At 46.9% G+C, this 18,329-nt stretch overlaps 1 protein-coding gene across 9 annotated transcripts in view; it reads right to left on the bottom strand.

Annotated features, from left to right (window-relative positions):
- The window catches only part of ST3GAL3 (ST3 beta-galactoside alpha-2,3-sialyltransferase 3), a 184,595-nt gene that overhangs the window by 13,190 nt on the left and 153,076 nt on the right, over positions 1-18,329 (bottom strand). For 7 of the 9 annotated variants that reach the window (XM_080406919.1, XM_080406920.1, XM_080406925.1 and 4 more), the window contains 2 exons: positions 16,084-16,230; positions 5,648-5,794 (listed from right to left, as the gene is read on the bottom strand). In XM_080406919.1, coding sequence (XP_080263045.1) covers positions 5,648-5,794; positions 16,084-16,230 — 294 coding nt within the window. The other 2 variants (XM_080406924.1, XM_080406921.1) reach the window with 2 other exon arrangements.

Here is an 18,329-nt window from a genome sequence, read left to right on the forward strand (position 1 = left end):
TGCGTGCTGCAGGCCACCTCCCCTGGCCCTTGTGACAGCCCTTACACAGGCTGAATAAGAAGTGTTACAAGATGGTGTCCTCCAGCATCCCACAAAGGCCTGCTGGGGAAGCGGCGCTGATGATCAGAAAGAAGCCATCAAAGGCAGCTGCGCCACCTCCCCCTCGGGTCAGGCAGCGAGTCACTGAAGTGCTGGGCACAGCTGTATCAAAGGAGCTGACACCTCCAACAACATCGGCACTGGCGCTTGATCTGCTTCTAGGGTGAAAAGGTGACCAGTCAGCAGCTCCACCGAGCAACCCAAATGCCGCGGATGGGCTCTGGATGGACAGGGGTGGCTCGTAACCGTGCATTCTCCATTTTTACCAGTGTAGGTGAGGTGGTCTGCAGCCAGCTGCTGAGAAGACAGTTCAGGGTGTTCCCTGTGTGGCATCTGAGGTGACTCCTTGCTCACATTCTTGCTCCCACAAGAAAAGACCAGGAGACTGAAGCTCACCTCTGGATCACGAGGCAGGGAAGACTGTGCTGGGGCAGAGCACGTGGAGGAGGGATGCTGGGAGCCAGTTTTGTGCTTCCTTCCCGTGATACAACACAGCCTCCTGCTCTCTCAGTTTCATCAACTCCTTACGGAGTTTTTACTATTTTAAACACTGTCACTTTCCCATCCTGCAATAATTTCTGCCTGAAACACTAGCCTGTTTTGCCATTAGCACTGAAGGTCTATTGTAATCTTTATAGGCAGGTTAATTGTTATTTTTTTTTAATCCAGAAAAGCCTTCACTCTATTTTAAAATTATTCCTTTTTTCCTCACCTCCACTTCCATGTTTCCTTTGCTATGTTCCCAGTGGATCTGACACCTGTACATTAGTAGAAGACAGTGACCTGTGATACAAACACACTTTTATGGAGTGCTTGGGCATGAAGCATTAGAGGACCTGAGCAAGAAATAAAAATACAATAACCTAAATAAAAATTCAGCTCTGATGGATTCATTGCCTTGAAAACAGAAACAAGTGAGCAGACACCTTGGCAAAGATGCAGTCACTGTCTGTACAGCATTTACGGAAGCAGCCAAGGGTCGAAAGCTGTTGCAAATACATTTCAAATAGGGAAAATAGTAACTTAAGGGAGATGACACACTTGGACATTCTGCATTTTGTAAATTAAAAGAAAGAGACAGGATCAGAGCTGAAAAATCACCTGTGAGAGTTTACACAACAGCACTGAGCCTATTGGGCAGTGGTCTCCCAGTAACAGACCAGAGAAGAGCAGGCTGTTCTCCACACCACCCAGAAAACCCCTGCTGAAGTGCAGGCCAGGGACGCTGCACCCCCAGCCATGATGGGGAGATGATGAGAGATGAGGGGAGACGGTGCTGGGCAGCAGAGCTGGGATCGAGAGGCGGTTTTGCACTGCAGGCACTGATCTTCCAGCTCACAGCCTGAAACAGAAAGCGCCACACCAGTGTGCTTCCAGCTCTCCAGAGAACACTTATAAACAGAAAAGGGTCTTCTCCACAAGGTCTGCCTGGATGTGTCCTGGCTGGAGTACACTGCGCTACCCAGGACAGACAGTAAGGAAGCCATCCAGGACTGAACTGGAGAAATTGACTCTCGTGAGCATTCACAAGCACAGAAGAATCCATACGTGTTTTGCAGCCATACTACTGACCAGGGTCCCAAGACCATCTACTTCCCCTTGACTGGTAACACCGCTGAAGCTCCAGAGCATCTGCCTCCTTGCAGAGCCTTTTCCTCTGGGGTAGGAAATGCCTGCCCAGCCCCTGGGAGTTGGAGATGCTGGAAGAGGCAGCGGAGGCAGCTGCCTTCTGTGGTAGTAATAGCAGCACAATCTTGGACCTTGAGGGCTTTTACCCCTGTGGGGCAAGCAAAGAGTAAGCAAAACTATACCGTAGGGCTGCCTGTTTCTCCTCTTGGAAATTCAGCTGCCAGTCCCACAGAGCAACAGGAAAAATCACATTCATTTCCACAGAGATTTTATCACCTCAGTCTTGGCATGGGAGAGGCATCTCCGCCCAGCTGTGAGCAAGCGAGCGCATTTTGCTAGCTTTTTTTATATAATCAGAACAAATTCCTCTGAGGTGAGTCATAGGGTTTTCAAGGGTGTCCAGAGAGATGTCAAGCCTGCCTCAAGTGTAAATCAGTGACACACCTTGCTGAGAGGATGCATGCTCACTGGCAGGCCTGTTCCCCCTGTGGACACCAGGCAAGGGAAGCGGCTTGATAGATGTTCCCAGAAGCTGCACATGTGTGGCACCTCTAGACCCAGGACACTGCTGGTGTTTACATTTCCTCTGTAAAGGCAGTGATGGTTTCAGGGTGGAGCTGGAGTCCTTCCCTGCAGCTGCTCTCCAGGCTTAAACACTGAAAATTTTTGGTCATTCAAGCTGGAGGAGCCCAGCAGTCAGGGAAAAGATTTGAACTTCAGAAACAGAAGTTCTGCCCGACCAAAGCCTGGTCAAATGGCAGGGGTTCCTGCCCAGGATGTTCATTATGGTGGATCCCATGACAGCTGCATCCCATGACAATTGTTTTGGTGCTGTGATGTTGCTACTTTAAGCAAACCTGTTTCACTCCCCTGCCCAGGAATAAGTACTCCAGCCTCCATGGGTCTGCAGGCCAGAGGACAAAGATGATACTCGTGTAATTTCAAGGCATAGCCTGCTTTAGTAGCTCTTTTAGAGGCTGAAATGTAGAGGACCAGAAAGAACTAGACCTGGACATAATCCCAGAGGTCCAAAGCAACACTGAGGAAAACGCTGTAGATGCTTTTGGGCCTCTGGGTGTCAAAGCAGGTGGAACAGACAAAAACCTTGGTGGAGCTTGGCTCTGAGTCAGTCTTCTTTCACTAATGCCAAGGGCAAGGTTCGGCACAAGGTACCAGCGCAGGCCAGCCTCCTGATTTGCAACCCACATGCAGGTCTCTCTTCAAGCAAGGTGTGCAGGGTGCCTCCAGTCTAGAGTGGGGCAAATCTCCATTTGTGCGTTATTTGAAGGCAACTGTGGAAGACACAACCCAACCATTCTGCCCTTCACCTTTCAACTTCACCCTCATGTGACTAACAATTACCAGCTACCATTAATATTAAATGGGAGAGAAAGAAATGCAATCCTCTCTCTGCTCTTCACATTCCACAATATCACAAACAATTTGTCATATTGGGAGGGGCAGAGGCAGGAGGAGCATTAATTATTGATACTCGGGAACAGATGGCTTTTCTTGTACCAGGGCAGCGAAATGTAAGAGGAGCCTGTGGGTGAGGATGTGAGGATTAGATGGGCAGACACGTATCAGATAACCAGCCTTCCAGTGGAACAGGAACCTTCCTCCTAGAACCAGCTCCGCTGGCCTGCAGAGCTCTCATCAACAATCCTGGCGGCAGAAACAAATCCACTGACATCTGAATTAGTGAGGCTTCATCAGAACCTTTCAACGCTCCCTCACCTCTGTACAGAACATCCTGGATATGATGACTGATAGCTTCCAGACAGCAGAGGCTTGACAAACCAGGCACCAACTGGTCTCTCTAGGAAACCTACTGGTTGCATTTCACATGTCTATCCTCATCTACTGCCCTGTGCCATGTGATGTTTATTCCTGAGACCACATATGGTGTCCAGGAGTGACTCCCTCCTGTCTTCCACTGGTTTCTGTGTGCCATGCAGGGCGCTGGCCTCCAGAATCAAAGATCCAAGTGATCTGGACTGGTGACTTCAACCAGAGACTCTGTCATCCGACTCTTTTTGCCAGCTTTTCCTACTGATCCACATAAGGTTCAAGAGCAAGACGACTTCATTCTTGTCGGCTCCTGTGTCAGTGTCCTTGAGGTCAGAGTGGCAAAACCAGGTGGCAGAACAGGCTTGGCACAGGACACCTGCCTGTGAGTGTCCCCACATCCAAGAGCAGACCGTGGGCCTGACATCCTTGTAAGACTGAAGGAACAATCGGGCAAGATTAATTCTCCACAAAAGACTGCCAATTCACCAGAGTGGACACAGAGACAAAAGCTTTTCCTGAAACTTTCGTGAACAGTCTCTGCACCCACTGCTAGAACCAGGCATCTGCATCCATCTTCATGCTGGTGAGGCCGTATCTTTGCTGGAAGACTAAGGAACCAGCTGTACTGACTGAGACCTGAGCCTGGGTAGCCCAGGGTCCCGTCTCCGGCAGTGGGCATGAGCAGGTGTCCAGGGAAGAGTCAGAACTGGGCAAGTCAGTGGTGGTACCTCCTCTACCACTGCAAGAATGATACTCCTCATCTATTTTCGGCCCAGGGATTTCATAAGCCTGACACCACCTCTGTACATAGTGACTCAATTCAGTTTTCCTCTTTGGATGTACCCCTTAAATCCTGTAAATGGGCACTCGCTTTCCCAGCCAGGACTGATTAAATCCATGGTTTTCCACTGAGCAAGGCAGACTTTCGTGGCTACCTCCACAGGCCCAGGAGGTACCTCAGGACCACAATGTCCAGTCCCTTGATATATTTGGACCTCCTCACAGTCTTTTCCTTAACTCCCTTTGTTCTCCTGGCCCCTGCTAAGAGGTTGTTCCAAAGTCTCATTCCTCTGATAATTAGACATGCTCTTCTTCTCATTTCTCAAGCTGACTAATCACTGATCTCTAATTCCTCTCAGTCTGCCTAGGGTCATGCAGCCTGCAGCCTGTGAGAGTCTTAAGACATGTACAATTTTGTGATTTGGAAAAACACAACTTCCCAGCTTCCCTTCTAACCTGGATCAATGGCAAAGGGCTCAAGATGAGCAAATGCCAAGTGCCAGGAGACAGCTACAGCTCATAGACAATACAACTTTTCTCAACGTGGAGTAGGAAGGAGAAAGTTTTCATACCTAGGAGCCAGTGGAGAGTGGGAAACAATCTTAGAAAGACCTGGGCCACATCTGTGCTGGGAAAGATTGAGCTCTACTGAAATAGCAGCAAACTTCCCCACTATAGAAGCTTAGACCAGTGTCCAAGTTCACTCCAGTCTGGTACAGGAAATGGACAGACCTGAAAGAGCATCTTTAAACCAACACGAGAACTTTTGTTCCTCTAAGAATGCTGGTCATCTCACTGTGATAGTACCAGAAAACGTTTCTAGTGTAGATCTGGCTTTAAAGAACAGTCTCCACAGAGCCATGATGTGTTTACACTAGTTAACTGCTGCTGAACAGTCAGCTGAGAGCTAACATGCACGTGCTAATCTCACCTCCCCCACATTTCACAGGGACTGAGGAGGGGATCATCTAGCAAAAGAAGCCCATGGATTAGAGAGCAATACAACGGATCAAAAAGCAGGAGGAGGCCACATCTTTTCAAAGCGAGAGCAGAGTTGCTCCCTTTCACCCTACTTGAGTTAACATTTATGTGAATCTTTTTTCTGCTGCTTGAAGAAGGAATCACATCATATACACATTCCAGAGAACTTTTCCCAGCAGAAATAACTGTTTTTAACACACATTGTGCTTGAGAGAATGTCTAAAATTTTACAGTCCACAGCATGGGTGGAGCTGCATTTTGACCCATACAGGAAAGCTGGAAGTTGACATCACCAGCCCAGTGAGGCTCTGGAGTCGGGGTGATCAGTGGGTTTGGGAGGAGTATGTGCTCGGCAGGAGCTCCCTACCTCTTTGATGGCAGACATCTTGATGTTCTCATAGTAGTGCAGCGGTGCATTGGGTGAACTCATGTCATAGCCAAACCCAGCTACCGCCACCTCATCACAGTTGTGGAGCGCCATGGTTATTGCTACGCTTCCCAAGGTGGGGATATTCTGAGAGGAGAAAAAGCAGGAATGGAAGTCATTAGCACAGGTTGCCATTTCTATAATTAAAGATTTCCTCTTACTGTCTCTGCTCACAGGGGCACTGCTGCTACTAAGCAGAAAATCAGGATCAAGGTATTTGGCTACATCCGCACATCAGCTGCCCAGTGCCCGCTTGTGGGGTTGATAGCCTCCCAGCTTGTGAATACAAGCACACATTAGCCAGCTTCCTGCAAAGCATCTAGCACAAAAGCAGTGACTCTTGTTTGAGGCTCTATGACCTGACCCTCCAGGGGAGTACTGCAGGGCTGAGGGATTAATGAAAATGGTCAGTCCCTTTCCACAACTTTGCCATCCTAAGAACAGGACGCCAGACAAGCTGGAGGGTGACTCACTGTGGATATGCTAGTTTTCCAAAATCAGAACAGACTTAGATAATGGATTACAATTCTATGCACATTACTGGCTTCCATCTAGGTTAAGGAGGAATACTTATCCCAAACCAGCCACCACACAGAAGCAGAAGTGAAGAACAGTACAAACTCTTTATCTTACTGATGGCAAAAGCAGTTTAAGGAGGCTGTTAAACAGCTCTGGGAGATGGAGAGATCAGGCAGATGCAGGCAGCAGTGTGCACTGAGACCCCTTCCTTTGCTCAGGGCCACTCCTACAGGCAAAGGGCACTCTGGCCTGTGCCATACCCTGCCCAGCCACACACACTTGGAAGATGAGGAGCAGCGTGAAGCCAGTCAGAGATGCGTGCTAGCACTCTGAGCAGGGGCATCCTGACTGTCCTTGCCCATCTGCTGACCTGCCATTTGCACCGAAGTCCGGCCTCAGCCCTTCCCATTCCATCTGGCTTCTGCAGAGGCCCTGTGACAGTGGTGCTGCACAGCTGCAACTCCTCTTGTGTGTTCAGATGAACACGACTGCTGTGACAGATGAGTGTTTCCAGTGTAAAATCCTCGCTCACAGACTTTTCTAGCTCCCCTTTAGCCAGATGAATCCAGAGCTAGTTTTACCCCAGGGGCTAGGGAGAGGCTGAGAAATCCACCCACATATCTTCATTTGTAGAACATCCAACATCAACCATATCAAAAGTATCACAAATTCAGAGGACATGCTCAGACAGTCACCAAGGGTGACAGCCTCGTAACTGAGATGTAGAAACCAACTACAGCTTGTATTTTGCATGTAAAATGGTTTACTCTGAACCGGTGAGCAACACTATTGCATTTCACCTGATGACTGGGAACACAATACTTGGGAGTTTCTGCCTCTCATTCAGAGGAACTGGCTTTTGGCAGCACGCTGCCTTGCTCACTTCTGATTGCCTGACCAGCCCCAAGACCAACATTTCCCAAGCAAAGAATGCCACCCATACCCTAGCTGAGAGAGCACAACTGGGAGTACAAACCGTGTGCTGTGGAGAACTCCACTACAGTGCGCTAGAATTACACTAATCTGAAGACAAATGTGCAAAACCTGCTTATAGCTAAATCAGCGAGACATTCAGTTCAAGCATTTGCAGTGCATCTGTAACAGTGCACATTCGAAATAAAAAGACCTTACTACATCCTCCAGTGCCAGCCCTAGATTTTAGGAAAACCAGCAAAGACATTTTGTTCTCACTGCTTAATTTCAATTGATACTCGCTACAAACAATATTGGTTTTATTCTGCTTACTTTAGTTAATTGTTAATTCACTGGTAGCCGTAAAATATCAAGGAGGGGTTTAAAAAAAATTGGAAAAAGTTTATTACACAAGGATAAGAAAAATTCCCCCGAACTTCAAATATGCAAAAACATCCTGTCTTCCCGGGCATGGCAGTTCAAATGCAATATTCTCAGCTTTATGTTTTACATAGATGACGACATTTGGATTTCACTGGAGTAGCATCAGCTGGTAAATAGACTTGCCACAAAACCCTTTCCCTCAGCTGAGCTGTAGTTACAGTGTCCAAAACATAGTGAGTAAATGGTTACATCCCTGAGAACGTATCGTCGTTGGGAATATAACGGCGTTAACACCACCCGCATTTGCACTGGGCCCATTCCCACGGTACAGCTCAAGGGAGACACAGGGTCTTTGCCTGGAGGGAATTTCACTGGCCAAGTTAATGTTTAAGAGCTAACTTTCTAATGTAAGTCTTACAAACCACAGAGAATTAATCATACTACCCAACCTTACGGGAAGACTGCCAAACCACCATAACTTTCTTTCAAGCATATTCTTATTTCTGTTTGGAGAATAACAGATCACAGAAATCAAGTGAACTTCCCTTTGGTCACCAAATATCTGCATTACTTTATTCTACATATAACACCTCCAATGTCCTTTATGGAATAATTTTCTCATCTGCTTCTGTTCCTCAGTAGTTCTTCCTGGCATGCCAGTATCTTAGCATTGCCTGCTCCTCTCTCAAAAATTACTAAAATACAAAAACCTACCAAAGACTTCCTAACTTCTCTGACTGTGCTGCATGTAGCTGGTTTGGCCTCTACAACTATCAGAAATTCACATGGTGTCCTTAGCAAAATTGTTTTGTGTTACCCTAAAAACGACATTCAGAAACTGATGATCTGATGGCAGCTGTCGATTAGATTATGCCTTACTGATGTTAGCAATGTTAGCACCCTCCAATACAATGATACAGCCTAGTGCGTGTGCCCCCCTTGAAGGCAGAGATCTGCAGCCATTCACATCTTCACTGCTGAGATGCAGCCTCACGTCCCACTGCTGCAGTCAGAACCCTGTGGGCTAAAGAGGACCACCTCAAAAATACTGTAAAAATTATTACCCCTGCTATTCACTGAGGGCAGTAACGGTTAGGGGAGCACAGGGGTGCTTGCAGAGCCCACCCCTAGTAAATGGCATGGATAACAGCACCTGCTAAGAGAAGAACATGAGTACAAACTGTATATGCACCCACGCGCCTGGATCAAATACACATGGCATTTTCTCCAAACTGCTTACGCTCAAGAAGAAGCAACCATCAGACAGATTAAACAGTAACTGGGAAATCAGAGTGACTTGGAAAAAAACGAGCCAGCTTGAACAGAAGTATAAAAGCAGCATGATTGCCGGTTAACTAAATGTCATTAGTAAGCCAATACAGTGCTTTGGTCCTGATTTGATTTAAACTATAGAAACTGAGCCCTCTTCTCCTATGACAGCCTGCTGAGCTTCTGCTACTCCTTCCCTCTGTTGAAAATGAAGCACTGCCTCATGTCCAGTTTGCGGCATGGGAAAGAGAAGGCGCTGTAGGATCTAAGGATGTGTCCCAGGCTGTGCTGCAGAAAAACCAACTCTGCAGTGTTCTCCAGGTCCAGGGGAAAGGGCTCTTCTCTCAGCAGAGAAGTGGCAAGCGAGAGAGGACATGTATCGGAGAGAGGAAATGGTTATAATTATTCTCTGGCTGCATGTACACAACTTTCAAGTTCTTCTGATTGTACACAGGCATATAAATTCATCTGCTGCTAAGATCTAATGAACCATGTACAACCTTTGGGGCAAGTTGGGGGACAGGTCACTCCAAAAGAAGTTAGGCATCACGGACACGGCTGTGCCAAACCTGGCTTGCTATGCCCTGCACAATGCGTCAGTGCTATCTCACCACACACGCCCTCGTGCCGTGCCCCAAAGACATACCAAGGCAACCACCCCACCTCTTGCGTTATGAAAAGAAAACTCTCTCAAACAACTGCGCAGGCATCTTGTTATTCTAGGCCATTGCTAGGGAAGAAACCCCAAATCCCAACATCCTACCTCAGGAACAATCATCTGGGGTTGGATTGTCTTCCTGCTCATGGCCCTCCATGTGCCCAGGTATCCCTGGACCACCAAGCAATGCTGCTTTCTACCAAATGGTTGAAGAACAGCAGCCCTGCAATGGCCAGTGCTGAAGCAGGAGCCTCCTGGGATGCCTCCCAGCCACACCAGGACTGGCCAGTACAAGCCAGGCCATGGCGTGGGGCTGTCTGGAGTGGCCCAGCAGGACCGCTGCTCCAGGTGTGGCTGTGATGAGTTTCTGACCTGAACTGATGCCCACCAGTCAGGGAGAGTTGGGAATGGCAAGACCCCAGAAAGCATTAGCAGTCCCCTCCCCCTGCCAGTTCCCTGCCACAAGCCTTGAACTTGGCCTTGCAGGCTCTGTACCTCCTGCTGCATCTCCCAGGTTTCTGTCACAGCTGAGGCTTGTGGTGGGTACCAGGTTCAGCATCCGCTCTCCAGCACTGGTAAACAACGACAAGGGCAACCTCCCTGGATAACATGGCCTGAACCGACAGCCAACATCCCCAAGCCTGGCCTGCCTGTCTAAGCCCAAACATCTGGAAAACATAGTATCTAACAGAATGCTCTCCAGGCATCAGCTCTTTGCCTGGTCCCATTTGAGAGGATGCAGCAGACTGACAGACGAGCCAGAGACGACACCGAAAGGCCACCTGGCAAACAGAAGCAGCAAACACAGCAGTGGTGAGCGACACGTCACCGCAGCAGTGATGGGCAATGGCTGCCCGTGCATCCAGAGCGTGGCTCCTTCCAGGGCCCCCCTGGCCATGGTCTGCTTGGGTGAGGCGAGCACAGACATGGTGGATCCTGGGTGAGAAAAGCATAAAGACAAGAGAGGCAAAGATCACTGGTCTTGTGTTGTGCCAGGGATCACTACAAGCTCTGTGCGGTGCAAACGCAGCCAGTCTGCACCACCAGGTGAGGGGACCAAACTGCCTTTAGCAGCACAGACAGCAACAGGACAGGTTTCCTAACTGCTCCTACACTGTTCTCTGCTGCAAGGAGAAATAAAAGGCTTCACCTCAAGACATTGCTGTTTCATCTTCCATTGGTTTCCCTGAAGAGGCTTTAAAGACTGACTTCTATTCACAGAAGAAAAGAAGCCAGTCATCAGAAATGAACACTAGCCCTCCTCTGGACTTACTGGAGGCTGAGCATCACCTTGCGGTTGTGATCATGGGCTTGTGCTGGAGATCCAGTGCCGGTGACTGAACCTGAGGACTGTAACTGCTCTTTGCTTGGTGCATGTGAAAAGCTCTTGCTGCTTTTCATTCCATGCCCGGGTCATTCCTGTGTCACTGCCTGCTGGACTGGAAGGAAATGACTGCTGTAAATCTGTTTTTAGAAATATCTGACTCCCTTAATATATTAAATGAATTCCAGTTATTTATGGGATTTTACTTAGCTCAGGGTAAGATATACTGGATGGTTCAGACTATTCCAGTTGTTACCTTTTTTAATAAAAGGGTAAGCACTGCTAAAGAATAAACTCCCTACAGACAATAATGCATCTAGATGTTCAAATTGGTTTGACTACTATATCAACTTATTTGAAGGAAAACTTGAAAATTTGCTTACCTGGGAAAAATTGCTACCTTAGTTTATCCGTTACAGACCTGATCACCTAATAGCAGTAAGGTTTCCAAAACAAAAGAAATACGGAACAAAACTATAATAGCCATCACATGCTATACACAACAGTCACTGTATTTTCTTTTTGTTCTTTTCTGTTCACATGAAAGAACCCCAAACCTACTCTTTGCCTCCCCTAGTTAGCAAGTTGGGAAATATGGCATAAAAAGCAATTTAGCATCACTTGTGAGCAGATGAGTGCCTGGCAGTCTACAGTGGTCCCTGTCACAGGAGTTTGCAACCCACAGTGCTGCTCCCACAGCTACCTCCATCCATGCACAGAATCAGCTGCAATACCAGGCTTCAAAAGACAAAGCAGAGCATCTCCAACACTCCTCCTTCATCTCCCCTACTCATTCCTTGCTGTAAGCAGGAGAGAGCCTCCAGAACGGGCAGTCTGCAGCAGAGCAAAAGGGAAGGGCCTGTTGTTAGAGACATGACAGGCTAGCTGCCCAGCAGGTTGCCATTCTGCCATCTAACTGCTGAGCTCCTGTACAACTCGGCCCAAACCAGTGTCTCTGACCACATCTAACCTGATGCACAGTCTCTGATTCACCATTTGACACAGAGAAGATTCCTGTGCCGTGCAGCGAGCATCTCTTAAGGACCTAACAATTTAACAGAGGGCAAGCAAGGATACGACTTCACCACACACTAGCTGCTCTGTGGTAACCACAACAAGCTTCACCCTTTGCTAAATGGGAGTTTGTGGCCTACTCTTTCATTGAAAGGTGAACTCCCTTCTGTTACTTTGCATCATGTGCAGAAGCACGTGGCTGGGCATTTACCAAGAAGCAGCTGGTATTCATTTACCTGCTGCCTGAGTGTCCATTCCCTGGCACCTCATGCTGAACATGAAGCAGATAAGCTTTGGCTTTTCAGGACAGCACAACGACGACACTAAGTCTCTATATTTAACAAACTGCAGCTGCAGCGGCCCTTTATCTGTCCCTCTACCTGCCTTAGAAGATGCTGTCAGAGTGCCAAAAAAGAAGCAGCATGCAACTGGAAAGAATGGAGCAGCAGACTGCTCGGCTCCTGCTGTCCCCCACCTCTCTTCTGCTCCATGAAGACCCAACAGGTCCCAAGACATGGCCTTCACACAGAGTCCAGCAAGAACAGCCCAGGAGCCAAAAGCTTGCTAATACCAGGGCAACCTAGTACTAATGAGAGAAAGGGTCATTATGATCAGCTAGAGGAGCTGAAAACTGCCTAAGGAGCAAAGGGTCACCAGTGGCATCTCCAGAAAGGCTGCCTGCCTACGGTCAAAACTGCATAACTGCAAAGAGAAGCCCTGGGGCAGGACGGGCTAACACTGCAGCATTAGAGCTTAATCCCCGGGTGCAGGAGGGCTGTCAGCACTCTGCAGAGGTGCTAATCCATGGCCCAGCGCCTGACGCAGCCTCGTAACACCTCCTGCACCCGGCTCCTCCTTCACTAAGTTTCTGCTGAGGCTGGGTGAAGTCCAGGGAAGGACGCCTTATCTCTTTAATAAGAGGTCTATGGATTCAGCCATTTTCATTACACAAACAAACCAAAGGTTTAGTTTTGGGCAGCAGAGCTTAATCTCACTAGTTAAATCATAACAGTTCCATGGATGCACAGCACCAGCAGAGATACAGAAACCAACACCACAGCCTGCACTGGAGTCATCAGAGTCCTGACAATTTGTATAATCTGAAATGTTCTTCTGGCCACCTCGCACCATGCTTAGGGTTTCCAGAGGAGCCAGAAAGCCACTGCTCCAATGGCTCTGAGCCACTACTGAGCCGACAGGACTATTCACTACACAGCAAAAAGCACCATGGCAATAACCATCCTTAGTGTTGTACATGCAACAGGCAATGATGCCTCTAAACCAGTGTTCATGCTTGTCCCCCAGTAAGCTGTCTGCAGTGTAATGTAGGTTATCGCATGCCTAAATTGTCAGCTGCAACACCAGTGATGTCTGGTTCCAAGCCCTAAAGACCTGTATACACAGAACTTCCACTTAAACATAAATCACATACATACACCTTTAGTTAGCAAGACAGCCAAGCCTGCATCCACACCTTAAGAGGATTCTTTAATCAAAGAGAGGATTTTACTAGGTCGTTTGTTTTACGCTAAACCATCCTCAGGCGTTAACATTTAATTTTCCCCAGACATTGCTAGGATCCTAAACTAAAGTTTTTTCTTTATCATCAGCTTATCTTAAGAAAAGAGAAGTCCACATGTAGTAGGAAACAGCTCTCCCTCTTCTAAAGACTTCAGTAAATGGACTAAGGAAACTCCTGAAAAGCTGTACCGGTCCCAGAGAGAAGTCACTGTTCATTGTGGGTGACCAGTTTTGCTCCTTGCTCAGACTTTTGGTTACTAATGCCACAAGTGTAATCAAAATGCACATCGGGTACCCCTACTATCCTCCAGAACCATCTGGCCCAAATTATATTATCAAAGCAGAGGCTGTTACTACATTCACCCTTTATTGAATCCTGGGAAAAACACTTTCAGATCAGCCCCGAACTATTTTACTAGCTCTTCTCAACCTTGCTGAAAAAGCCCCCAAATTACAAAGTTAATTGGTAGCACATTGTTACCATATGTGGTGTGTAGGAGAAGCACTGAAGTTTATTTAGGCATCAGAACCAAAGCAGAGTGGAATATTACTGCTCTTTATGAGGATTTCATGTTGGCCTTGATTACTAAGGCATCCCCAGCCTTGATCCTCCTGTGTGTAGCCTGCCCAACATACCACAGCCCACTGCAAGCACAGGGGCACTAATCTACCCCCGTTCCGGTTCCCCAGGAGAAACTCGGGACAGATACTGTTTGCTGTGCTTTTGCTTACTAGATCTCAGCATTTTCCTTTTCCATGTTCATATGCTTCTTTCTGGAGTAAAGTTTTCCAGACTGCCTTGCATTTCTAAAGTGTGACCCTGAACGCAACCAGCTATGCTCCGCAGCTGCTGGGTCACACTGTCTTTTGTGGGGCAATTCTCCCTGCTCTAGCTGTCTCGTTCAACCTGCTGGATCTCTCTCAGATCTTTAATGAGAGTTGGATTCTTGGTCTACAGGCTCTGAATTCCACTCTTCCTATTTAAGATCTCAGTGAAAAAGGCCTGTAGCAAATTTCTGTCACCAGGATCCTACTCAGACTCTTCCTCCCTCTTTACGCTGGCAGCAGTAGCTTCTGTTGGAGCCTTTGCACTGATGCAGCAGCATTCAAAAAGCGTGAAGTCCCAGCAGCTCCATGACAGCAGTCCATAGCTCATACCTGCAGTAAAATTTGTGCTCACAGGCTAGAAATACTCTCTCTGTTTTTAAACTCTGACAGGATCACTATTATTAGAGTGTCCTTGCACAGACACCGCAGGGCATACTGACGTGCTGGCCCCACAGATGCACCTGCAGAGCTCCTGTTGCCCCATCTGAAGGAATGAACTACAATTTACACAATCTATCAGGGGTCATGGGCAAAGATTGCTTGCCTTAAAGCTCCATAAACTATTTTTAAATTCTCAAATGGACTTTCATGGAGTGAAACATCAGGTTTCAATTAAGATGCCTTCATTTCCCAATCTGATGTGTGCTAAACAACCTATCAAAACCTCATAAACTTTAGTTCACAGCATTTTCATTTCCGGATTCTCTCTTCTCCTCTCAGCTTCAGTAATATCTTGTGTATTAAAATAACGTGCTTAAAAATTAAAACAAATCTTGAGAAAATAAAGGCAAAAGTTTGATTTCTGTCCTTCACTGGGGCAGCAGCCCTGATTTTCTGGAAGACGAATCAAGACCACATAGTTCTAAGGGTAAGTTCTGGAGAATGCAGAGATAAGGTAAGTTACATCCTTGCTGACAGGAATTATTTAGGGTAAGATCTCTTCAGAGCACAATGCAAAACCCCAATGCTTCCAGAAGCTGTGACAGCTTCTGTACGCACATATGCAGCAATGCATTTCACAAAAGACCTATCCTGTGTGGCTGAATCTGTCTGCACATCTTGCACACTGCATTATAAGGACTGACTTTCTTATGTCCAGGCATCCACCCAGCTGACCTGCGCAAAACAAGTATCTCTAAAGTTTCTCAAGACTTCACAATATAATTAGAACACAGAAAATGAGATATGATTCTGTCTCGTCCAAACCCATGCTGCAACATGGCAAATCTCCTGTACTAACAACGGAAGGACAATGCCAGAGGCAGAGCAAACAGTCCTTGTCCAGCAAAAGTGCTTCTCTCTGGGTTTGTCAGCTGTGCTAATGCGCCCAAAAATGTCACATGTGCTCTCTATCAAGAACTGTATCACATGGGTACATGAGTAATTTACCCACCCAAGTAATACTTTCTCTAATGGTTGATATATTAGATAGAGCAAATATAAATAGGTTCTGAGATAATCCAGAAAACCCAAGTCACCACCTACTCCCCACTAACACTCCAAAAAGCTGCACTGGGGGTGAGAGATACCAGAATGGCCATGAAGGTATTTTGTTAATAACTATGACATAAAACTGTGTTTTGCATTGTTTTCTTTTGTAAACTTTTACATCTAAACTTGTTGCTGTAAGATCAGAATTCCTTATCAAAGGCCTCATAAACCAAACCTTTACCCTCTTTTACTATAAGCCTGGGATGCAACTTTACTGTTGCTTTCAAGGCACTGCTGAAATGTTGATGATCCCCCTCAAAATCCTCCGTGTGTTCCAAGAAAAGATCTTGCCTTGGCCTGGGGGAGGCTGAGCGCTAACACCGTAACAGAGCCAAAGTCCCTTCCCTTCAATGTCCAACTGGACACCCAAAGAGAAACTAAGAACAGCATAAGCCTACTCTGCTGCTTGGTCTCTCATCCTTCCCTGTGCTTTTGCTTGCTTCACTTTATACCTACCCCTCTGCCCATCAGGCCATTGTTGAAAGGCAGTCCAATGAAGCTGAAAGCTGCCTCCTGGATGAAGTAGGGATTCAGGATACGTATCTCATGAGGTTCTCTTGGGACACGGGTTGCCACTGACTTCCAAAAGCCATCAGAGGCACTCTGGTAATAAAAAAAGGGGGGGGGGAAAGGAAAGATAAGACAACAAATACAATTATATACGAAAGATAGCATATACTATTATTCTTAAAATTAACAATATTTAAATGCACTACTGGCAGCAGTTCCCACCATCCCTGCTCACTGCCACAAGGCACTAGTACAAGGCTGTAGTTGGGGGGTGTATCCTGGAGGGGTGACAGCAGCATGTGCAGATGCACTTGGGCTACTCTGGATGACAACTGTGAGGAAGACTGAGAGGTCTGGCCTTCAGCATGGATGACTCCCTCCCTGGTGCCATCTTTTCGCTCTCATTGGCACTTCAGCTGGTTTGGTTAACGGCTCAAGCACTCCAGCACACACTGTGATGACTCCCACCTGCCTCCAAGGGGACGTACCTTTGGATAGCAAATGCTTTTAAGAACATCCAAAGAGCTAAAAATGACCATACAGCTCTACTTCCAGTGTGAGCTACGTGCTTCCCACTTTATCCTCGAGTTATCCTCTTCTGTTAGGTTTTACATGAATTAAGCTCTAAGCTCATAAAGGGGCCATCTTGTCTTGTGAACGCGTGTTCATGGTACAAGGGAAAAAACAGCTAAGTATGTCCTTTATTTTACCCAATAGATTGTTTTTTAATTAAAGTCTTGACCCTGCAAACACGGGAGAGCACTGGCCTTGAACACTGCTGCCCCAGCAGACAGCCCCCCCTGCAGCGGGGTCATGCCTCCCGGCCGCATGACTTCATGTCATTGCTCCTGCGGGTCCAGACGTGAGCGGGCACGGCACGTACTGCCCTCAAAATAACCGAAGGCTCTGTGTTCGCAGCACTTACAGAACAATTACGTTCCAATGTTTCGCTTCTGTTTGGGTTAAAAATTCAGCGCAAGGCACAGGGAGGATGGCAGGAATTTTAATCTGCTAACCAACAGCTTTGGTGGGGTAATCCGAGCACCTCCTCAAAGCGCTGAGCCATCTTCCCTGGAATCTCCGCGACAAGCAGCAGAGGCAAATGTTACACTCCACATAAAAAGCACGTTACACTCCACATAAAAAGCACGTGCTTTGGAAGTCATTATTTACACCAGTTGTGGGTTGCTTGCAGCTTAACAGTGACTTTACAGTTGCTTTCAAGGCACTGCTGAAAATGACGGTGATCCCCTGCAAAATCCTCAGGAGCCTCCCCTGCCCAGTAGTGATTACCCCTGTAATTATTGACCCTAATTCTGCCACAGCTGATGCCTGCTACATTTCACACACTGTTTGTACTGCACACAGCTCCCACGAAGTCTCATGCCACGGGATGCTAAACACACTACAGACACTTCTTTATGGAACAATCCCAGGGTTGTGTCTAGCTGCTCAATTTCGGATCCTGAAGAATGAAACTTTGGTAGATGGCTCTAGCTACGAAAGTCACGAACACGGCAAACTCGCTGAGGATGCACACTGTTGTCCAAACCAACAATCTAAGACAGCTAAATGTCACTGCTATCCTGTTTTGATCCCACGTGCCCCCTCAAAGCTGCCCAAACATAATACACTTTTGCTGACCAGGGCAAGGATCCTGTGAGTTAAAGTTCGTATTCTGACAACGGCAAAGTGCTTTCAGGACCCTAAATGGAAAGAAATCCTAATTAACGCTCATGTTCTTTCATCGTAGTTGAATTAGAAAGAATGCTTGGTGTCAAAGCAGTCTAACACTTTCCATTATAATACAACATTTTCAGCCACTGAATGATCCCACCATTTGAAAAAAAAATTAGAAAAAAAAATCAACTTTAAAATGTTAACAAAGTTCAACATCCATTTGACCAAGGGATTTGAGGGATTTGAAATGTCAGCTGAGTTTTGTCTCCTTGTGAAAATTCATTAAAAATTGGATAAATATTAAACCTTTGGAATTTCCTAAGGGTGCACGTAAAGCAGAGGCCTTTCAGTTCCAGGGAAGGAGGGGGGAAAAAATTAAATTGAAAAAAATATCACAGATTCCACTTGCATTAAGCACGCTCCAGGTCTCACAGAAGTGAAGATGATAAACAAAAATCTTGAACAGCTACTCATTCAGCAAAACCATCTTACCATGGGTTTAAGCAGGCACA

The sequence above is a fragment of the Falco punctatus genome (assembly GCF_963210335.1).
Source record: "Falco punctatus genome assembly, chromosome: 11".
NCBI lineage: Eukaryota > Metazoa > Chordata > Aves > Falconiformes > Falconidae > Falco > Falco punctatus.